The sequence below is a fragment of the Spermophilus citellus genome, assembly GCF_964194105.1.
Source record: "Spermophilus citellus genome assembly, chromosome: 13".
NCBI classification, from domain to species: domain Eukaryota; kingdom Metazoa; phylum Chordata; class Mammalia; order Rodentia; family Sciuridae; genus Spermophilus; species Spermophilus citellus.
Genome location: NC_138193.1, coordinates 87,499,066 through 87,523,248, shown reverse-complemented (window position 1 = coordinate 87,523,248; position 24,183 = coordinate 87,499,066). Strand labels below are relative to the sequence as shown.

At 39.3% G+C, this 24,183-nt stretch overlaps 1 protein-coding gene across 5 annotated transcripts in view; it reads left to right on the top strand.

Annotated features, from left to right (window-relative positions):
- Window positions 1-24,183, top strand: part of CRIM1 (cysteine rich transmembrane BMP regulator 1) — a 180,912-nt gene that overhangs the window by 131,657 nt on the left and 25,072 nt on the right. For 3 of the 5 annotated variants that reach the window (XM_081265454.1, XM_081265457.1, XM_081265453.1), the window contains 6 exons: window positions 2,177-2,305; window positions 9,767-9,923; window positions 12,602-12,723; window positions 13,858-14,067; window positions 17,543-17,758; window positions 22,443-22,664. In XM_081265454.1, coding sequence (XP_081121580.1) covers window positions 2,177-2,305; window positions 9,767-9,923; window positions 12,602-12,723; window positions 13,858-14,067; window positions 17,543-17,758; window positions 22,443-22,664 — 1,056 coding nt within the window. The remainder of the gene's footprint in view (window positions 1-2,176; window positions 2,306-9,766; window positions 9,924-12,601; window positions 12,724-13,857; window positions 14,068-17,542; window positions 17,759-22,442; window positions 22,665-24,183) is intronic. The other 2 variants (XM_081265455.1, XM_081265456.1) reach the window with 2 other exon arrangements.

The following is a 24,183-nucleotide window of genomic DNA, read 5'->3' as shown; positions in this document are numbered from 1 at the left end:
TTTCCCATAATATGTTTTCTGAAGGCAAAATTTCTTGTAAACCTCACATCTTAAACGTTAGTAAAGAATACAAGGTTCTGGTCTGTGTAAATGTACTTGAGCCTTTTCTTCACCCTTATGCCATCCACTAAAACAGTGCATGTAAAGTCCAGACTCCACCGCAGTCCTTGATCTAGTCTCTGGAACTTGATGTCCTTCCTCACTGGGTAACCCATGATGTGGTTTACTTAAAGGTGATGTGAGTGTTCTCCTCTCTCTGTCTTATACTTGTAGTTAGAATATTTTGACAAAATATCGGCAGTTTTAGGACTGATGGCTAGAATAAGACCATAGTTTTGATTGGTTAGCAAGAGTAATGATTAAAGAAAAACAGGTTTGAAAACTAATATTTACAGTAAATTTAAAGAGAATGTAGGAAGGAAGCAGAACCATGCCTAATTCATTCTTAAAACTCTACTTGAGTTAACTATGAGAAAGAATGCTTTAGTCACTGAAGGAAATCAGAAATTTTATAGCAGTGGAAAGTTTATATAAAAATTTCAGGAAAATGTTCTTTGAACTCTGGGTTGTAATAAAGGCAGACAAACTGTGCTGTTCATGTGATGCATATCTTTACTGAGGGAATACTGGTCAGAGCATCTCTAAAAGGTTACCTCTGTCTCCTACCTGCAAAGAGTTGAATCACTGTCCCATTTTACGAGGTGCATAAAAATGCAGACCTCTTGATCTTCGAAGTGGCAGCTCAAACACTTATTTTGGTCTGTCTTCTACGGTAACAGGAGATGAAACTTGAGAAGACAGTGTGGACTAATGGATAGAGTGTTGGACAGGAGGTCAGGAACCTCTGTTCTGTTCTATTCCCAGCCTGCTACTGGGTTGCTATGTAAACTTAGATAAGCCAGTCACCCTCTCTGCACCTCATATTTTCCATCTGGGAAAACGTAGGTAGAGACATTCTGTACTTGGCTTCTTCACAAAGATATTGTGAGAAACAATTTAAAGAAGCTCATAATATCTTTTGGTTGGAAAGATGCTACTCAAATATGTTAGCATCTCGGTTTCCTTTGGCAACACTCTTCCCACAGCTGGCACTCTTCCCATCCACAGCTGTCCCTTACTGATGCACCACAGGACAGATACCTTCCAACAGTCTTTGCTTTGCATAGAAGAAATGAGAGTGGTGCTCTGAAGCGAGACATGCCTGGGTTTGAATCTCCTGAAACTTACTACTGCAGTGACCATGGGCAAGTCATTGTACTCAATTTCCTCATCTGATAGACACCCAGAGGTAATGACAGCACCCACCTCACTGGAGTACAGTGAAGTTTGCAGGCATTTAGGAAGAACACCCTGTCAGCATTGTGTAAACACAGAGCATGCTTCATGCCAGTGTGTGTAGTTACCGTTATTCCCTATCGCAGCTCTTCATTCTTAACTTGGCAGAGAAGGGAAAGCATCACCTCCGGTCTTGATTTCCTCCATGCCTCTCTTCCCAGCTAGGCTGCTCTTTCTTTTCTTTTCTTTCTCACCCTGCCACTCCCACGGGCCTCCAGGCCCTGAGGATAAACTCTTAGTCACCATTATCCATCATATCATCTGTCATAAGCAAGGGAGTGTCACATAAAAGATAAAAGAAATTCAGGTATGTTAAACTACTCTCAAAAACATCTCTGATTTATTAATTTTTTAAAAAATGCTAACAGCTTTCAAAAGAATTGCAGAATGCAGAGTGAGATAACTGGCCTTTGGCAGCTAGGTTTTGACAATTATAAAAAATGAATTGAAAAGACCTCATGAGGAAATAGAAGAACAGGTAACGTTTTAACCTCTCCTCTACAGGAAGCCCCAAAATGTACAAACTGCTCAAACATAAAGGATTGAAGTAGCTGAGGGTACAGCTCAATGGTATACCACTTGCCTGACTTGTGAGGTCCTGTGTTTGATCCCCAGCACCAAAAAGGAAAAATGAAGTCTAGTATTCACATGATTAAAAATCTGAATAAAAATATTTATTTCAGGGGTTAACAACATTATACTATTATAAACATTTTAGAATTTGATGAAAATTATTGATTGGATTTTTGTAACTTACTGTAGTGTGGGATTTCAAAGATCGAATAGCATCTAGAGATAATCATATGTTCCATTGATTTTTTTTCTCTCTCTTTATTATTAGAACCAACCTACATCACAATTGATCCACCTGCGTGTGGGGAGTTATCAAACTGCACTCTGACAGAGAAGGACTGCATTTATGGTTTCAAACTTGATCACAATGGCTGTCGAACTTGTCAGTGCAAAAACAGTGAGTAGACAGAAGACTGTATTTTTTTTCTGAGCCTTAATATGACATTGTCAAAGCATATTATATGATTGAATACCTTTCTCACTCCTGCTCAGACATTCTCTTGACAACCTGAAGAAATAGGGGTAAAATGTTATACTTAACACAAACAAATACAGAGTCGTCTGGGAGAAAAAGAGCCGCTCTTTTATTCTGGTTTGCATCTTGGTTTCATTGTGTTCTTAAGGTCCTTGATGCCCAGTTTCATTGGGAGTGCAGCCCACAGTGGCTTTGGAACATATACTTCAAGCCACCCAGTCAGCTCTCTCCACAGCCCCTTTGCTGGTGTTACCTACTGACAAGGAAGTCACCACACAGAGGGTGTCCCATTCTGTGTATGGCAGTCATAATCCTTAAAATATGCGCCACTTTGTTTACTGTGGCTCCATGTAGATTCCAATCATGTCCTTAGGCCTTGATCTCTGAAACTAGATTAAGTATATTGCATTTCTCTGCGGGGGGGGGGGGGGGGGCTGGGGCAGGGGGGTGGATATGCCCTACACGTTTAAAACTATTTTGAATTCCCCTAATTCCTCTACCAGAATAAACACCTTCAGTCCTTCAGTGCCCTTCACAATTCCTCAGGTGACATGGTTGCTAGAATTTAGTTGGTGTTTTCCATGCGGCATTGTCCTTATGTAAAATGTGGCTTAGAAACAAAATATTAGATTGCACTGATAACTGCAGTGCTATTCTGTGGCCTACCCTAACGTTAGCTCTTTGAGTGGCACACTGTAGGCTAATCTTGAGTTTATAAGCAGCTAGTATCACTAGGTGTTTTTTATGTCCGCTGCTGTTAGTTGCTTCACATCTGTTCTGTATTTGAACATTTGAATTTTTTTCATCATATAAATGTGGAGCCAAATTTAACAAGGAATTTTGCTAATCATTTTAAACCATTTTCCAACTAGTTGGAATACTTTTTAATCTTGATAATGTGATCTTATTCTTTATACTTCCTAGATTATAATAAGTACCACTGATATGTTCTTGTCTAAATCATTGGATTAAATTATACAGAAGTAAGGACAGGGCCCTCTAGTGTGACATTGAGTACAGTCTTCACTCCTAAAGTGTGCGATTTATTTAGCCTCACCAGCCCCATCTCTGCAGGGAAGTCTGGACACCTATGCCCTGATACCTTGTCTGAAATCAATATGCATTATATTTGCAGTATTCTTTTGCTGGAAACCTCACTTCAAAATAAACTGAAGCTGGTGGGGAGCCACCTGTTAGATTTGTGGTCATGAGTAACAGTTGTTCCTGAAGAATTTCCAGTTAATGTTAAGTTTTGTGTGTTTTTTGAATCCTCTGTCCTTTTGAGTTGACATTTGGCTTGTTTTCTGAAATTTCTTTCTATTCTCTCTGATCTCTCCTAAACATAGACAATCGTTCTATAATAAGCAGATTCTCTGTGGGCTTTGGATATAATTATCCTGGGCTTAGAGGCTTAAACTTACTTAACACAGAAGGATGCTCTCTTTCTGATTTATCAGTTATCTTGGGCTTAACATTCTTCTTAACTTTAATCATTCATCACTTTCTTTTGTAAGAATGTTTTTATAAAGAAAATACAAAATAGGAATAGAATAATTTTGTGTTCTCTGTTACACATTACCTACCACCCTGCTGTCTACACAGTGAAATTAGTACTAAAAGAGAGTTTATAAAACTGCTGTTCTTGTAGTTATTGCCATCTTCATATTTCCTACAAGCCTCCACCCATCTGGGGCTAGCCTTTCTGCATCTGATCCTGTTCGGGGAAGGGCCAGTCTCTGCTATGTGCCCATCTGCCTTTTATACCTCCCTTTGGAAAGCCAAGTTCACTGGAGAATTGCCTTGGCAGCCACACTTGTTTACATAAATAGTCAACCTTGTCTTTTTATCACCAAGGTATTTGGTAATTGTGTCATGAAATGTTTATATTTCAGTCCCTGTAATGCCTCTTGAGTTACACATCCTTTTTTTTTTTTAATCATGGGATTGTGCATGAATTTTTTCTGAAGCTCTTAAACATCTAAAAATACAGATGTGCCTATCACCTCACCCAAATACTCCATCTGAGTTTTACTACTATAAAGTTTGGGGTGCCTAGTCATGCTTCTGTAAGATTCTTGGCATGTCATGAGGAACTTTTGTCCATCAGTCCAAATAAGGGATTTCCCTCATTTGTCATTAAAGCAAGTCAAAAGGTGTCACTGGCCTTTTGCAAATTGAGGCTGTTAGGAAGAATTTCTATGCCTTGTCTTTGAGTTAGCTTTTTCTGACTTCTCAAAATCTGTGTGTACACCCTGCAGAAGCCTGCATTTTGTCCACCTTTAGGAAGAAATATACAAACATTGGATTTGGTACGGGGAATTATTTTTTTAACACATAAATCTTTACTTAACCATTCGTTATTTGCAAATTTTGCCTATTTATAGAAATATCTAATCTTTCTTCCTTTTCTCTTCCCTTCTTTCTTCTTTTACCACCTGCCATATTCCACGTATTGTATTAGGTGTCAAGGCCACAGACATGAATGTGCAAGACCTACTCCAAAAAAAAAAAAAAAAAAAATGAAACTAATGAAATGCCACCATTTGAAGCCTGCTTCTGTTACCTACAAAAGTGAATCCTACTAGGAGAAAGCTTCTGTTCACACCAGAGTAGGGAAGTTACTGCCTCGGCCAGGGCCATATTCAGTGCTTAGCCCACAGTGCTCAGCAGGTATCAGCTGGCTGAGGAGCAGAGAACCTTTAGGATGATGGACACCTGTGGACATCATTCCTGTCTAAAGTCCCCCTCTGAGGGTTCACCATTCTGGTCATATGTTCAGCTCATCACCCTGAGATTCTTGACTTGGGTTAGTCTTGCCCTCTCACTCCATCCACCCTGTACCTGAAAACATAAACACCAGGTGGAACTTGCCAGTTTGTATCATACAGAAGTCTAAGCATGTGCACTTTGCTCTCCCTTCTCCCACTCCTATTAGCTATTCTGATTATTTTACAACTTTGGAGGCCCCGTCTTTTGGAGTTGAGTCAGGTCAGATCACATTGCTGGGTCCTGGGTTGTCAAATTCTTGTGATCACACACGGCTCCCCTCAAAGGCTCTCGCGTCAGACTGACCTGCATCTGAGGGATCAGAGTTAGTTGCTTTACTTCTGCAACCTCTGTGCCCTCATCCGTAAAGGACAGAGGACAGTATGTGATTAATGGGCTATCATAAAGACCAAGTAAGTGAACAGATGCAGAGTTAGTGTCATCGTCTAGCATGTGGTGACAGTTGATTCTGCACACTAGCTGTTCTGTAACTTCCATTTTTGAGTCAGCCCAAGTGACCCTTTGTGGAAAGCCCCAGATTCCCCTCCTCCCTCATTCCTGCCTGCCTCCAATTCTTCCTGCCCTCTAGGACACTCACCAACAACTTTTCTTTTTATGTTTCCAATTAAACTTTCAAATTCTCTATCTTGTCCAGAATTCTCCCATTCTCCCTTACAGTATTTTTCTGCATCCCATCAAAGTCATATATATATATATATATATATATATATATATATATATATATATATATATATATATATATATGTATGCATGTATATCACAGCCATTATCATTTATAACTTTGTTTTCTCTTAGGAATCAGACCTAGTTCCAATTGGCACCAGCATTTCTTAAAATAAGGCCAACAATGAATAAATATTTCTCCTTTCATATTGATTTGCTTTTTGATCATTCACTCTTTGATTTACCTACCTTTGTTGAGTGGCTAGTATAGGCTAAGCACTAATGGGATGCAAAGAAGATAAAAATGTCTTTATCTTTGACTGATATTGGTACTATTGGTAATACACTAATATGTTGCAACATAATCCAATATATCATAGGCAGTCAGGTTAGGATTAAAATAAAACCCTATTGAAACATGTGGAAATTAAATGACAAAGGAATTTTTTGTCTGAGTGTATTATTTTAATCTGCAAAAATAGCATCTTGTAACACTGCTAAACAAAGTAATACATGAGGGGCATATGGAGAACTGAATTATCCCTGACTCAGTATCGGAAAGATATGTTTACAATAAAGAGAAGTAGGGTAGAAAATGTTTCAGAAAGTACAATAGCAACAAAATTTAAAACTAAAAGTGTGTAACTAAGATACTAGTCCCCTATCTTTGGGGGTTATTTATTTATTTATTTTGGTACAAACTGTTATAACATTATTTTTTAACTGTCAATGTCTGTTGCTATCAGGCACAATACACTTCACCTTACTTTATAAACTCTGTGCATTAAATGACATCTCTATGGATTAAATAGCATCAATCCTTTGGCATGTTACTGTCCACATCTTTAAATCATTTGGTTTTGACTGGCTTATTGGTAAATTCTCTTGAAGTCTTAATACTATTTGATTTTTAGGAATTAATAATGCTTTATCTAGAAACTGATGCATATATGTAAAATCAATGGTAACAGGGAGGAGCAAGCTGGCATACCTTTGATGAAATATATCTGAGTCAAGCATCCCAAGAAGTTGACAGCATCAAATATGGGGGGTAGGGGGCTCCTTGTTTTTCATTTTATTTATTTATGTACGAACACTTACTGTCAAGGACAAGATTGGGACTACCATTTGTAATGCTGCATTTCTTTGTTTAATAGCCTCAAGAACATAATAGCCATCCTTAATTGTTAACGGGTTTGTAGAAATTGCTAGTATCCAAGAGTTTAAAGTACTAGAGCAAAGCAGTGTGCAGGATACCTCATGTACATGCAAATGACATTGTATTCCCTTGTGATAGAGGAACGCTTCTTACAGTTGTGAAGTCTTGAGCAAATGCTCCTACTTTGAAAAACTTTCAGTGCTATCAGAGTAAAGTTTTTTTGTGCTGTTATTTCCCTGTCAGGATGGCAGCTCTCATGGCTGGGGAAGAGCATGTAGCAAGTGTTGAATGATACATTCATTCATTCAGCAGCTTGTTGTCAAACATCCACTCCATGCTAAATCCCATGACAGTCCTGGACTGTGAACATAAAGAAATTAGGGCACTGCCCTAGAATTTCCCTTTAAGCACAACTGAGATAATACAGACCAGAGCCCACAGATGAATGATCCCAAATCAGGGAAGGGCTGGGGCACTTCACTTGAGGTGACATGGCCAGTCTGCTTTCTAATGAATGTCCTGAGCAGAGACAGTGTTGGTCAGTTTTGTGTCACTGTGACAAAAACACCTAAGATAATCAGTTTATAAGGAAGAGAGGTTTATTTTGGCTTGTGGTTTTAGAGGTTTTAGTCAGTGGTTTCTTAGCTTGTGGTGAGAGAGTATATCATGGTAGAAACACATGGTGGGAGGAGCTACTTATTTCATGACAGCCACTAAGTGAGAGAGAGAGAGAAAGGACCCAGGGTCCCAATATACACTTCTAGGGTACCCCTCCAGTCACCTAACTTCTGCCTAATAGGCCCCACCTCCCAACAGTGACATGGGCTGGTCCCCAAGCCTTTGGTGGATACTTCCAAATGATAGCAGAGATAGGTTGAAGACAAACTTAGTTATTATCAAATTGTTTAAACTTAATAGTGATATAATAGTTTTTTTAAGGTGAGTGAAGAGCATTCTAGGTCAAGGTCTATGGAAAAGTTTCCTTTTAACAGAACCAAATAAATAAATAAATAAAAACACAAATGTACTCAAACTTGAAAGTTTCAAGGAATTTAATCCCCAAGAATGCTGACTCTGGGAAGTTGTAGGAGTGTTTAATTCATCTATTCCCAACATAATTCACTTGGTGTCATGACTTAAAAAATACTGAAAATAGAAAAAATGGGTTCATAGCTTAAGGTCTCTATGTTAAAAAAAAAAAAAACAACATGGTTATGAAAGTCTTCTCCACTGTTTCATACATTCCTTTAATAATGGGAAATGAAAAATAAGGACCTTCCTTCCAAGTCACGTAATTTACAAATTTTTAGATGAGCCAGTTAGAATTTATTTTTTAAGGATATAGATTAATATTCAGTTGCTTGGGAGGGTGATACAGACCCATGAGGTTATATTAAATATGTGTCATAAGAGGTTATGATAACAGCAAAATAGAAAATTATACCATAAGTCACATTTTCTTTGTAAAAGATAACAAATTAAATTATGCAAGTATTGCCAGCTAAGAGTCACAAGAGACGCTGTCATAAAATATTTATGTAAAACACGGACCCATTTCGCCTATTAATTGTAGTTAAGATTTAATGTTAGATTCTAAGATTTGCCTGTGGAGGAGACAGTGATGTCTGGTTTTCCTAGGAACTTGTGCGTTATTACAGTATCTATGCTTGAAGGATGTCCATATAAAATAAAAATTCCTTTAGAATCCCAGCAGTAACCGTCTGCTTCCCGTCTTACCAGTCCATGTAGAACGACATACAGACATGGCCAACCTTTAGTCATCACCATGTCAGCTTTCTTCTTTTAAATTTGATGTTCTTTAAAATTCTACATTTCACTTCAGACAGGTCTCAGTTTGCTTCATTTATATCATCAAGCATGCTTTTCCTGCCTTAATATTTTTTATTTTTTATATTTTTTTCATTAAGCTCTGTAATGTCCTTTAAAATCATCTTAAAAGACTTAGTGAACCTAATATCTTCAGTAGTTTCTTTTAATGGTCACCATTGCTTCTCCCCCCTTCTAAAATAATTTAACTACTGACAAACAGGACAGTTTGATATCCCTTTAAATTGTGCTAATGGGGGATAGTTTAAACATTCATATAGCTGTTATACATTAATATGAATATTTCTTCAGCATATTTTTTAATTAACTAACTAAATATACCCAAATATATGGGTATGTGTGTCAACATGTAGGTTAAAAAAAAATCTAAACAGAGCACTGAGAATTTCACTTTCATTATATTGTAAGAGATGTGTTTATATAAAAGGGTAAGAAATCCCTTAGGCTACCTACAATAATGCAGCATTATGTGAAGCCATCTAACACCCACAAGAGTAAATATAATGTGAGCATTTAAGTACCTTCATCATCTCTAATGATGTGCAATACAAATAAAATACATAGTGAAATTTGGAGCATAAGTTTCCAGTTTCCTCATTTTAACATAAATGACCATCAGTCCACTAGTAAAAAAAAAAAAAAAAATCCATTTAAAAATACACTCAATCATTAGTCTTCATTTCAAACCAATCAGATCTGATTAGGCTTCAGAAATCCACTTTATTTTGTGTCTTGCTACCAAAGGGTAGAGTCACGTTATAACCATTCAGTAGCACAATCTGCACTTCTTCATGATGCTGATGCTGTGGTAGAGCTGGGAAATTTGAATCCATGTTCAGTGGGAGGATTGGGGGAAGGTTTTGAAGCACGATGCATCCTGGTCTGTTCACCTTTGGAAGAAACGTGCCATCCATTTGTCTTCACAGGGGAGGAGCTGTGCTCAGGCCTTAAACGAGGCTGCGCCTTGGAGTGTCCCTTTGGCTTCCTCACCAATGCCCACAACTGCGAGATCTGTCAGTGCCGCCCACGGCCCAAGAAGTGCAGACCTATTATGTGTGACAAATATTGTCCACTTGGATACCTGTACGTATTCCTTCATTCAGAAAACCTGCCATTAAGTGGAACGTGTTGAGATGTTCACACCCATTCTGTTAGCCGTTTTGTGTATTTGTGAAGGAGTCGGTCATGTTCCAAGTCCAGAATAACCTCCGCCGATTTTGTAGTCATTCAGAAAGCAGGCAAAGAATTGTGTCTCCAAAGAAAAGAATGAAGTTTTATTCCTGCTCTTTTGTGGAAATGTGCCAGAAACACTCTCCATGTATGCTAAGTGAGACGTCCCCGTAGGATAGTCCTTTGGACACTACTTGACGGGGCGGGGATGGAACTGTCATGTGGTCCCAGTGCTGTTAGTGCCACAGCTTTTCATGGCTGTTCTATGGACTGTTTCTTTTTTCTTTCTTTCTTTTTTTTTTTTTAAGAGAGAGAGAATGTTTTTAATATTTATTTTTTAGTTTTTGGTGGACACAACATCTTTATTTTATTTTTATGTGGTACTAAGGATCAAACCCAGCGCCCCACGCATGCCAGGCGAGCGTCCTACCACTTAAGCCACATCCCCAGCCCCTGGACTGTTTCTTTGTGTGGCAGATTTTATGAGTTTCCTTGGAGATGAGGTCCATGACCTGTATTTTTAAATATTTATTGAGACAGCCCTTACAAAAATATAGACAATTCCATGGGGGAAATAAATATTTTATATTTGTTTCTTTGGCCTTAATATAGACCAAAATGTTATTATTTCAATTTATACCAGCCTTTTATAACAAGTCGATCCATTAAACAACAAATCACTTTTCAGAATCTTTATTTATTTTGCTTTTTCCCATTTCAATCTTTGTGCCTTTCCAGTTTGGTGAGAGTTATATCAAATTATAGAACTTAGATCCATCATCTTTTGTCCATCTTATTTCATTCATCTTTTTTATTCTTCCTTTTGAAAATTCTCAAAGATATTTTGAGATCTGTGGGGATAGATCTTCATTCTCATTTTAATTGGATAATTAAGTTGGGAACATTTTTCTTAAAAAATGCTCCAAATAAACATAAACCATCATTTTCTTAATTCTAAAATATGATATCAATAAAAGTATAGTTATTTCATCACTTAACTGCTAATGTAAAATAAAGTATCATTGGCATGATAGTAGCTACAGCCACTTGCTAATGTTACAACAGTTCAGAATCAAGGCCACTTTTAAACTCAGCCTTCATCTCTGAGGGTAAGTCCTTGAGACAGTATAGATTTCACTTCTTATTCATTCAGGGGGGCCCAGTTGGCTGTCATGGACAACTGACTCTTTCACTAACTAGACCATATGTTTTAAGAACAACTTTTAAAAATAAATCTTGACCAGATATGCTATGGGAATGTTAGGATGAAGATGGCCATCAGTGCCCTTTGGTTCACCTGCTGAGTGAACCATCACCTTGTGCATACAGCAGACACTGATAGTTAAGAGGGAGGGATTCATGGATGTTATGAACAAACAATGAATAGCAGATCTCAGAAATTGCACAATATATGGCATGAATCTGTCATTCGTTTAACTTTTTCTCATTAGGTTGAAATAAAGGAGTAGACCCTAATGTTCACTACTTATTTCACTTAGCAAAATGTATTTTAGTTGTCACTCACAATTGTCACTCATCAAAGGTTTCTTATAGGACCATCTTCTAGTGCCCCTTTACTTGTTCATGAGAAAGAAAAGAAATTCTGTTCCAGTTGACTGCCACTGAGGGTTACTTGGGATGAGGCATGTAGGTAAATAGAGTAGTTGTTTTTTCCCTCAGAGGAGCAGGAAGTCAGGCAGGGCCAGACCTGTAGAGGAGATGCTAAGCTGGGAGTGCTCAGTCCTGCAGCTGTGAACAGGAAGAAGTGGAGGGTGGGTGAGTTTCTTGTATTACTCTTTTTGGAGAAAATGAAGTATTGGTAAGAATTGTTTTGTCCAGAAAATCTCCACTTAAACTAATGTTTTTTATAAATGTCTACTTATTTACTTGATATTGACGTTATGGTAACGTAGAATATGGATAAGCTTATTAAGGGGAAAAAAGTTCCTCCAGACTTTTTCCTTTACCCCTCTGTATTTCATTCATAGCTCAGGGATGGAGGACATTCTTTCCTACCTAGACTTAATGAAGTAATTATTGGACCTCAATTGTAGGTCCTCTTAAAGGTTTTATTCTTTATCAACATTTGTATAGCCCTTCCTGGTCTGTAGGTCCTTAAGTCTTCTGTTCCTATCTTCTATAAGTTTCAGAAGATACCTCATTAAAATGTTTACTAGTGTCTAGAATTTCTCAGGGAATGTGATCATGTGAGGAATCCTGCATTCCTAACAAAAGAAAGATTTTGTGCCTAATGCTAATCTCCCACATTGACCAATGATATATCCCTCACCTTTATATTATACAGTTACATATGCATCTTTTTATATTGACAACACTTTTCGTAATTAAATCAACAGTCATGTCATTGGGATTCTGGCCAGCATGTCCCAGAAACACATAAGCGCCTGGGCTATGGTGGGTGGTGATCGTAGCCACAGGGAGCTAATTACACGTCACCCTAGGAGTTTTGAGAGCAGAGTTCAGTCTCTCTGCATAAATGGCAATATCACTTCATTGACCCTTGGTCTCAATGGTGGGGCATCATTTGAGACTTTGATTTTCTGACCTTTGGCAAAATTTTAATTACCCAGGAAGAATAAGCATGGCTGTGACATCTGTCGCTGTAGGAAATGTCCGGAGCTCCCATGCAGTAAAATCTGCCCCTTGGGTTTCCAACAAGACAATCATGGCTGTCTTATCTGCAAGTGCAGAGGTAAGTGTGAACACATAGCCCTTCCCCCTCAAAGCAGCCAGGGCTACCAGAACAAAGAGCAGAAGGACATCCTACAAATGGAGTGGTTTAAGTGATTGCTGCCGCCTCTGACACAATTGTCACCCTCTGTGGGACCCTCCCACAGGACTTCTTTTTTCTTTTCATCTTAATGGAATAAAAGGGCTCAGAACAGAATTTAAAGGAAGCCCATTATGAATAAGAACATTGACCAAATTAATCACTTCTTAGCTCTTCACTTTTGCTTGTCTTAAGAACTTGAGCCTAGAGCTAAAATTTATCTTGGCCTCTATAAAGTCCCCCTCTGTTTAGAAATGGAATTGATACAACTAACAGTAAAAAACTTCATTTCAATGCCCTTGAGGTTAGTATTACTGAAGGTCTACTCGTATGTTTCAAAACTGAGTTTTCCGTGAGAATTTTGACATGGGGTGAGAAGCACTTGCCAGCCCAGAATGGTATGTAAAGCACAAATCCTGAGCATCTCCACTTGTCTGAGCACCTCCACTAGTCTGCACCAGGCTACTCCTGAAGTTGTTGAGCGTGCACCTGGATTGCCATTCCTGCCCTTTTCTCAGCCCCGCCCTGCTGCCCATCCAGTTTGTGGTAGTTGTTAACATGACACATTGATTAAGCAATAAAAGATCCCTAAAGTTTACTCGGCAGTTTTTCAAAGTTAGACAGTTATCACCTTAATGGTGTTTTGAGGAGGTCAGAGTAAACACACCTCTAGTCAATTGCTTCAGTTGTTCTACAGAACAAGAATCTGTTCATTGCAAGAGGAATAGGAATTCCCCACTGGATGAAGCTTCTAAAGAAACGATTCTCCATACATTCAATATACATGAAACTTTATCCATCAGAAAATCAGAGAAAGGAGTAAAAGTTAGCCTGCTAACAGGAGAGAAACGTATGAGTAATCTTTTCTCTTTCTTCTTCTTTCAAAATTAAAAGCCTATTTACTTAAATTCTTTTCCTGAGCATTTCCCGTGTCACTTGACTGTCCTTCGTAGACGTAGTTGTCGGTGGCCAGGTTTCATCCCATATAAGAACACGACATGCTACTTCTCCTGTGCTGTAGCTGCTTCTTCACCAGGCTGCCTTCTGTCTGTCCAGAGGTCCCTGCTTCCGCCGGGCCACCTGTCCTGTCAGGCACATGTCTGTCCATGGATGGCCATCATCATAAAAATGAGGAAAGCTGGCATGATGGGTGCCGGGAATGCTACTGTCACAATGGACGGGAAATGTGTGCCCTGATCACCTGCCCGGTGCCTGCCTGTGGCAACCCCACCATTCATCCTGGACAGTGCTGCCCGTCATGTGCAGGTAACAGCTGGCTGCCCTCTTGTGTGCTTCAGATGAAGAGGGCTCCTGCCTTGCAGGGCCTCATGTGTACCTGTGACTCTGGGGGAAATACGGGAATGGCCCCTGGGACACTTTTTAGCTCTCTGTGCCTTTTGTAAACAACAGCCACAGAATCGGCTGAGTACTATAAATGACGAGTGAAAAACCAGAGAAATTTCTAAAGCTCTAGAAACTGTTGTTATTTTTGAATGGTTTACTCAATTATATTGATCTTTGAACTGCTTGTTTGTAAAGGATGTAGGCTTATGTACTTAAATCCAGCTCTCTGTTTTACTAATAGCGTATTAAAGCTGAATGCTCTAGTTAATTTGAGGGGATTGGTGCTAGTTTTATTATATAAAAGCTTATCTCTTATCCAGTGATAGCCTGAGAAGGAAAAGAATTACCAAAGTCTATGGCTATTGCTCTTTTTCAAATTAATGGACATGTGGCACTCTTGCCAAATGGAGAAGTCTAGAGTGACCACACATTTCAAATCATAACAACAGTAATCAAAGTAAGTTACTAAAATAACAGAACAAATTTGTAATTCATGGGGGTCTGAATTACAGTTGTCAATAACAGCAATTACTACCATAATTTCTCATCTACTGCCTTTTTCCTAAAGCACTCATCATGGTTGTGTATCTATGGTTTCTCCCTCTGTGCAGGCCACTGTGAGTTAGGGGAAGAATACTTAAGCTGTCTTTCAATTGGAAAATAAGCACAAATATATTAATTCTCTTATTGGAAGGCCAGGGAGAAGAGGGGTCTCCCCATTCTCACATCAGATTTTTTTTTTAAGTTCAAGTCTATTGTCATATTTTGAAGTCATGATTATTTTTCCTCTGGTCTTGCATCTCCATATGGATGAGTCCCTTTAAGCAAAGGGTATATAGGCAGGAGCCTGAGGTCTGGCCCTTTTGCAGCAAGGCAGGATTAGCCTGGGAGAGAAGGTGGCTCGTGCTAGCCAGAGTGCACCTGCGTTGCATCCCATGGTGTGGGACATGTAAAGTCCCTTCAGCTCTTGAGATTCTGTATACCTCAGTAATTATTACTGTCAACCTGACAGGCAGCTCCCATACCCCTGTCAAGGACCAGGTTGCAGTGCAGAATTAATGGCTTATTTTGTTCCCTCCAAGTTTGGTTAGATTTGCCCTGCTTCAAAACTTTTCTTTTTTCACATATTTTACTAGTTAAATCTGAAAAAACCACTTTGTCAGATCAGAAGGTGAATAAGCAATTTAATGAGATAAGATTCTAAATTGACTCTTTAGGGAAGGAAAAATAATCTGTTCCCTTAAGACCTGTATTTTAGTTACAGATGTGAAAGCATAGGGTACTGACCGACATCTGGCTCTCTCTTAAGCAGATGCTCACTGAGGAAGTCTAAGAGTCAGATCAGTGGAAAGGCAGAGTCATGACCAAGAACAGATGACTGACCCCAGACTGAAAGTCAGTAAAGTCAGAAGTATGTTTCTCTGTTACAGAGATAGAGGACTCTTATACAGATAATTATTGATGTATTATTGAGGGTGTGTGAATGCTGCACATACATGTTCAAAAACACATTCTCATGTATGAATGTGTAATAATGTTTTTTCCAAAGTCTTGTCTTTAGTGGATTGCCACTTGCAGAATCTTCCTACTAGAGACCCTAGAGCCATTTGTACTTGTGAGTTCTTGTTCAAAGACTCTCCTTCCCCATTCAGGGGCACTGATTTTTCCTTGATTAAGTGAGCAGCATTCAAACTCTTCCAATGGAATAGTCATCAAATGATAGCATCTCTTTTATTTTTCTTTTCTCATCCTCTTTCTTTTCCTTTCCACCCCATCTCTCCAGTCCCTCCTGTGTTTTGCCTTGAGTCATGTAATAGAGGAAGAGGGAATAGAAAGATAGAACACCTGTAGGCACACACAGCTCTCTCCTGCCCCCTGCCCCATGTCCACATTTAAAAGGATGACAGTTGTCGGTCCTCTCAAAACCTATTTTGAGTGTCGTAAGGGAGCTTTTTTCCAACATTAGTTTATTGGCACACTCTCGAACAATTTTTTCTTTCTTTATAAACCACAGGAAATGTACATTTATCATCTTGTCCCAGTGCATCCTTTTTTTCTAATTACCTTCCTCTGTGCTGTTCATGGACTAGAAGGTTCGGTGCACTTGCTTGTGACTGTAAGCACTAACTAATGTCCGTTTTCTGAGTTGTCTCCCCTGCGTCAAAGTTCCCTTGAGAGATAGCCATATTGAAAGTTACTTCCTTAACTGGAAATTGGCCCACACCACTTTATTTCATCAGTATCATTAGCTCTCATGCCAACCACCGCTTTGAAAATAAGGGCCCCAGTGCACTCAGAGGAGATGGCAGCTCTGAGCATCTCTGCACAGTCAGGGTCATTCTCTTGGGGCCCAAGGTCTGTGGAGCTTCAGGCATGAGCCAGCCGTGATGTCTCCAGACTGTTTCTCCAGACTGTTTCCACACTGTCAACACCTCCTTGAAGTGCTTGTTGTGTTTGGACTACACGAATATGGTTAATGTCTTCATTCTTTTCATTTCCCCAGCCCAACTTGAGGGCAACTCCCAGTGCTTCTCCAGACATTCCTACATTAAATTCCCTCTCTATCATTACCATCTCACCCAGGGTTTTGGTCCCTTGGAGAAAGAAATCATAGTTATCAGCTTCTAGGCACTTACCTCTCTGGACGATGATATCGCCAAACAAATGTTTAGTCTCAGGTGAGAGTTTTCAGACTGTTGATTCCACAGGAGCATTCCTGCCGAGTGTGCTGGCGGCCCGCTGAGATTAGGTGTGTCCTGTTGACAGCAGGACGTATTTCCAAGCATAAAAGTGCTCAGGATCCCAGAGATAATGAAATGGATAGGGCATACATCATTTGGAAGTTTTGTTTAACTAGAAGTCTGTCCATTATCCAAACAACCATAGGCGTGGATCCAGGCCCTTGACTACTCTCAATACTCAGAGCTCACAGTTTCCACATTTGAAAAACAGAATGGCAATGCCTACCTCACAAGGTCCATGTAAAGAGTAAATGTAAAGCGTTTAGCTTGGAAATAATTGGACCGCTGCAAGCATTCAGTAAATGTGAGACCTTTATTCTAGACAACTGCACATTCTTAGAGATTCCTAAATGGAGTTCCCTCCCTGTAATTTAATTCTTATTGAATTCTCTCATGATTATTGACAGACTCAAGCTGCTTGCACCTCACTTCCTGAGATTGGCACTTCTACCATTGTCTTCCATTTCCACGCGTGGAATATTTCTCTTCTTTTCTTCACTCTCCTCTTGATGAAAGTATTACAAGATGCTCTTCAGACAATTCCTCCTTTGTCTGCCTTAAAGCAAATGGTACCAGGTTCTTCAAGAGCTGGAAAAATGAATGACTTCTTACGGTTTGATTTTTTTGTTTGTTTGTTTGTTTGTTTCATTCCACAGATGACTTTGTGGTGCAGAAACCAGAGCTCAGCACTCCTTCCATTTGCCATGCACCCGGAGGCGAGTATTTTGTGGAAGGAGAAACGTGGAATATTGATTCCTGTACTCAGTGCACCTGTCACAGTGGCCGGGTGCTGTGTGAGACAGAGGTGTGCCCACCGCTGCTCTGCCAGAACCCCTCACGTACCCAGGACTCCTGCTGTCCCCAGTGTACAGGTAACCAATGTGGTGCTTTAGCCCACCACTGGCCGGGGAGGGCACAGAATTGGGTATTGTCATTTTGCAGGTCAGGGTTCACCCCACCTAGGAGCATGCCAAACTTAACAACTTGGGCAGGATTATCATGCAGCCTGCTTCCTAAATTCATTCCTTTCTATCAGCCATATACTATGCAATCAATATGCCTTGCACCTGAGTTGACTCTGAAGAAGAAAGGCAATTGTTTCTTTCTGACATTTTCTTCCTTAACCCTATATCTCAGACTCTAGCAATAAAACTAAATGTAGTCACCAAATTATTCCAGATTTTACTAGTACAAGAAGTCGTTTTTGTTTCTAACAAACATGAAGAACAATTATTGATAATGCAAATAAAATTATTTGAAAGATGTGAAGGTAGTGAAGATACTTTGAAATGTGTCTAATGCCACTGCCTCAAACTTATAATGATGAATTAGTTAAGACCCAAGAGTATTAAGTGACTAACATTGCATATGTATATAGAGTGGTGTTATTATTTATTTATCTGACCATATTAAGTTAATTTATGGTCATGAAAGAAATATGGTCCAATGAAAAATTTTTAGGACTTTAAACATAAGTTACTGGAGTTAACAACTAAAATAGTACTCTAGTTAACACTAGAATATATGGCTTTTTCAGAAGGTATTTTATTTTGATATATAAAATTACCAAGTTGGCAGAACAACTGGTTTTATTTTGATGTTCCTTAAACTTCCCATCCTGCCAAATTAAACCAGTAGCTGCTTAACGTTCTGAATATTAAATCCTTAAAGCATTTCTACTCAAACCTAAACCCTCATATGTTATTACTTTTTTTTTTTAACATTGGTGATCTAATTGCTTCTTTAGAATCCATTTCTAAGTTCTTCACAGGTTTGTGTTGATGGTGTTTTCTAAACTGCATCAGGTGAACATGTAGGGATAGGCACATAATTTGCCACCATCACCATGCATTACACCTTAGAACAAATGGTGTAATGAGCAGCCTTATTAATCTTATAAATTTAATTAATGAACATCTTTTCTAGCATAAGAAATAGTTCACATGGGTTCAGTTTTTAGGATGTGTTTAACCTATGCCCACTGTAGTTTTATCATTATTACTAATGTTCCCAGATCCATACCCTGCTGATTGAGGTTCCTATTAATAAAGAGCCATGACTGTTCAGAACCTCCTGGTAGAAACCATTGGAGTGTTCTAGTCATTGCTGACAATGAGCTTATGTCTGTTCAGTTACAGATAGCTATGCAATGTCAGAATTGAGCCATGGGGATTATGAGATTTAATGAAAATAGAAATGACTCCTATCCTGTAGAGCAGTAATCCAAAAGAAGAACCAAACAGCCCAGTGTTCCAATTAAGTAAATAATGATAAAGGAGGAGGTGAGCTTTGAGAAAGAGGATTTAAGAGTCCACATAGCCCAGAGAGCTTGCACTGGTAGAAGTGCCCCTGTTGCCATGTGGTCTAGAATCTGAGTGAACACAGGATTGGCGGTGGGAGGGACAGTGGGGAAGGCACTTCTTGAGGACCACTAGCCCAAATTCATTGATGGGACACCTGACTGGTCTAGAGGTTGGGCCTGGGAAGAGAAGGAGAGCTCTGTGGAAATGGGACTCCTTAGAATGCCAAGGCATGGTTTCTTGGATGGGGTGTGCATGGGCCGAGCCCCACAGGTTCCAGCCAAGCAAAGTGGGGCATTCCTGCACTCCTGCCGTAGATTGAGCAAGCTCCCAAGTGGCTTTGACTTCCCATTTATGAATTTAGATCTGGGTGGCTTTTTTTTTTTAGAGAGAGAAACTTCAATGATATTGCTCATCCTAAACCTTAGGACGTTTTCCTTTGCATGTCAGTATTCCAAAGGTAACTCTTCTGTCTGTGAATAAACGTATAACTAGAATAATCTATATTTTAAAATGAGCCACCTCCCCTGTAATGTGTCTTTCTGAACTTTTCATTCATAGCTGTATTATAGCAATAAAAAGATTAAAACATCAACTTTTTTCATAGTAGTAAACTTCAAAAGTAGCATTGATCAGCATATTGCACATCTAGAAAAATACCATCTTTAATCTTAAGATATTTGTATTCTGAAATGGTCTGAAGAAATATGCTGTACATAAGAAGAGCCTCAATACTTCATGGTGTTCCCATCTCTGAGATGCCTTGTCATTCCCCCTCCTTCCTCTGGCCTGGCTTAGAGTGAAGTCTTGAACAGAAATGGGTTCATGAAAACAGATGAAGCATCCCTGCAGGCACCTGTTTCCCCAGAGTAAAAATGAGCCACAATAGAATAAGCATTTGTTTGTTTCTTCTAAGTTTTTTTTCCATTCTTTATATTCTGGAGTTGGAAGAAAAGTGTAGCATACAAGAGAAAGGGAGAGAAAAATAAAAAGAGTGAGTGGTCACCAGTAAACAGCAGCAATGTTTGGAACCTGAAATAGAAGAAGGGTCTCTGAGGCAGAAAAATGGGAAGAAATGCCCAAAGGAAGAAGATAATGGGCAAGATTCCAAGAACATTTCCAGCCAGGGTGTGGTGGGAGATCACACGACAGACACACTGTGCGTCCCAGCTTTAACTCACCACTGCTGCAATCCTGATGTTCTTTGGGGTCATTTCTGGACCCAAATAAAAAGCCTCTAGATTCTAGGGTTTCATTCTCACCATCATTCCATTGCTTCATTACTGCTATCCCTGCTAGAATCAGGCATTACTTGCAAGAGCCAAGCTAATGTGACCCATAGTACCTTTGTGATTTGGAGGGCCCGGTGTGGGAAAGAATGAGTTGTCCTTTTTTCCAGCCAAAGCAAAAGTTAGCAATGGCCAGTCTCTTAAAGAAGAAATGATCTGTGAGCAGAGATGACTTCAGAACGGTCATTGAGAAAATAATTCCATTTTACTGTCTTTATTCTCCTATTATATGAATGGGATCTATGAAACCCTACCTGAAATAGGACCCAAGGTGCATTGAGAGCAGGAGAACCAATGACTGTTCTTTCATTGTGCTTCTACCTTCCAGGCTGGTAATAGGAGAGATGGTTATATTTAAGGGAAGGGTTTGGGCTGGTTCCATTATGTTATGCTGGCCTCCCTCTGACCCTCAGAAAGGTCCTCAAATGAAGCAGCTTCCCTGGTCCTCAAAGAGACTCTTCTTGTCAAATCAAACTTTTTGGCCATAGGGTGTGTTCATAAAGCAGATGGAAGGAGAATGTGACATTTAAAGTTTCTGCATCATGCAGTAACTTCATGTCTGTCTTAGGTATTTCAGTTTCTTGGCTGAAAATAGAGTTCATGCAGTTGATTCAGAAAGGAACATATCATTGAGAAAATGTAGCTCTCTCAGGGGTTTGCCAAGTATGACTGCTACGGCTCTTTCTGGACTCTTAAAGTGCTTTCTTTCATCAGAGAGATTGTGACATTTCTCAAGTGAGAACCTTACTACTTAAATTTTCTTTTCTCATATCTGAAAGATTTCTGCTTGGGGCTTCAGTTTTCATTAATTAATTTTATTAATTGCATTTTAGTTCATAAACTCAAATGGAAGACAGTAACATCTCAATCTGATAATGAACCTGTAACATCCAAAGAGATGCCTGGGATTACTGATGATGCTCTTTTCTATTTCAAGTTGTTCTATGATCTGGAGACCCTCTGGTCTAAGTCTCTAAACAGAAAAGACACAGATGACTTGCAGCTAGTTTCTCTGCAAGTGGTTACATCCCTCTGTGAGATTTAGATTTCTTATCTTTCAACCATTAATATGAAGCCTGAACTTTGGGAAGTTACAGTTAGGTGTTTCTTGAAAGTCTGATATTATGAAAATCTGTTTGGGTATTAATTGATTAGGATTGCATGTAGCTGTAAGTAAGACAAAAAAGTGACTACAAGTGTTAAACAAATAGAGGTTTATTTTACATCCATTATCCGAGGTTGGAGGCAGATGTGTATCAACATTGACTCAGTGGCTTAGTGCCGTTGAAGTCTTTCTATGAAGGTATGATAAGGATGTTATAGCTACAGTCAGCACACACTCTTTGCTTTTGCATCCAGTTTAGCTCATGAAGAGAAACGAAAGACAAGACACATCTCAATCCAGTAATGAATCCATAAATGAATAACAAGTGAAAAATAATAGTTCTGTTAACTGTAGGTATTGCTCATTGTTGCTGGAGATATTGCATACTTTCTAGAGAGGAAGAATGAGGAAGAACAGTAGTAGCAACACATCTATCCTTTGTAAAAAGTAAAAGTTTTCCTGAAATGACCTCATTATGCATGAGCTACAGCTAGGTGACATGGCATCCTTAGTTGCAAGGCAGATTTTCCTGATTGACTTTCACACATTGTACTCCCAGACCTGAGACCACCCCCAGAAAATCAAGACTGTAAAGCTAAGGAAGAAGAGTAGAATGTGTATTATGTATTTCAAATAACAGAATCGCTGTGGCAGGTCTTTTTTGATCTTTGTTATTTTTCTATTGAAATTCAAGATCCAGCCTGAATAAGACTTTCTGATTTGGAGCATTTTTTTTTTAAAGGTGGCACCCTGACCATAGTGACTACGTGTATTTTTGCTAAATCTGAGTAACAACCCACACTGTTGCACAGTTGGTGGCCTCCAGCATCTCCTTTGCTGACCTATATGTTCATTTTTCCAGATGAACCTCTTCAGCCTTCCTCATCCCATAATGAGAGCGTGCCTAGTTACTGCAAAAATGATGAAGGGGATATATTCCTGGCAGCTGAGTCCTGGAAGCCTGACGTTTGTACCAGCTGTGTATGCATGGATAGCGTAATTAGCTGTTACTCTGAGTCTTGCCCTTCTGTATCCTGTGAAAGACCTGTTTTGAGAAAAGGCCAGTGTTGTCCATACTGCCTAGGTAAGACCAAGAAAAAAAATCTTTCATCTGTGCCAGTGGCCACTAAATCAACATTGACAGCCATTTGCTAGATCAGTTAATATTTTTGAAATTGGTTTATCTGCTTGACATGCCACACAGACCAAGGTAGGAACATCAAGTAGGGAAAGGATGCAGAAGAGGTGCTCCCAAGATGAAATGCATAAAAAAATTAAGAAATTTCTCAGAACACAGTGATATTTTAGTGTTGTCATATTCTATTGGGTTCCTTTGCTGGTTTAGGATTTTCTTTATTAGAACACATTTCTCTGCTTGATTATTTTCAGTGGTCTTTTTTTTTTTTCATTTCCCATATGAAAGTACGCTTAGTGTATAAAATGTGCCACCTCCTTGAGATCCACTAAGTGTGAAATGTTAATTTAACCTCCCAGCTTTTCCTGTCTTGGGGCAGTTAATTGTTTCTACTTAAGCCTGGTGGTTGTCATGTTGATGGCCTAGGCACACAGAGGTCTGAGTAACTGACAGAGCCCTCTCCTTCTTATGACCCGTGGTGATATACCTTGAGCAGAGGACATGTGTATGTTAGCCCCTAACATTCCTACCAAACCAGTCCTGTAAACATTAGCCAGATGCTGTTCCAGGGACCAGAAGGCGAGGCTACAACAGCTGGCATCTCTAATCAAGGACTGTCCCTGCTCCCAAGGCTGTCACTCTGTTATTGCTTTTGCATCCAGTTTAGCTCATAAAGTCAAATGAAAGACAAGACGCATCTCAATCTGAGAGTGAACCCTTCATCAGGGTAGCAAATGAAAAACGATGTGAGTTTTATGAATTGTAGGTATCCCGCATTTATTTTGGGGGACTTTGCATGCTTTCTAGACACAAATCATTGCAGATATTTGGAGTAATACCTGGGGAAAAAAGAGAGATTCTGGCTGCAGAGTTTTGTGACAGTTATGACACTTTCTCAGGAATCTTAAGAGCTAGATTTTCCCCAGCATAATGACCAAAGAGAATTGAAGATTATATTTGGGAAGCTACATCTCTCCTTTAGAGTGACCATTTGTTTTTCAAGCCTTGATGCTATTGAGGGTGAAATGGAGTCTGGTAATAATTATGGTGGGACCACAGCTAGAGACCAGGAGTGTCTTCAGCAAACCAGGACATATGGTAGCTCTTAGCGCCTGCGATCTGGGCCTCTCTGTACTACCCATCAGCTCTGCAACTCCTAAATGGAGCCAGAAATATACCAAGACATGCATTCAGTTTAGTGCTACTTACTTTTTTAAAGAGCTAACCAAAAATTTATACAAGAAATGGCCTTGCCTTTGGTGAGAGCTAAATAAAGATATATATCTAGGTACTATTTCACATTGCAGGCAGGAAAAATACACCCAGCATCAACCTGTTTATATATCAGTACTTTGGTAGTAAAGTGGTCAAAAGTCAATCAGGAGCACTTGGTTCATCCTTGGGAAACCTTGAGAATTCCATGTACCTTCAGAGGGAAAATCTAGCAGCAAATCTCGCCTGTGTTGAA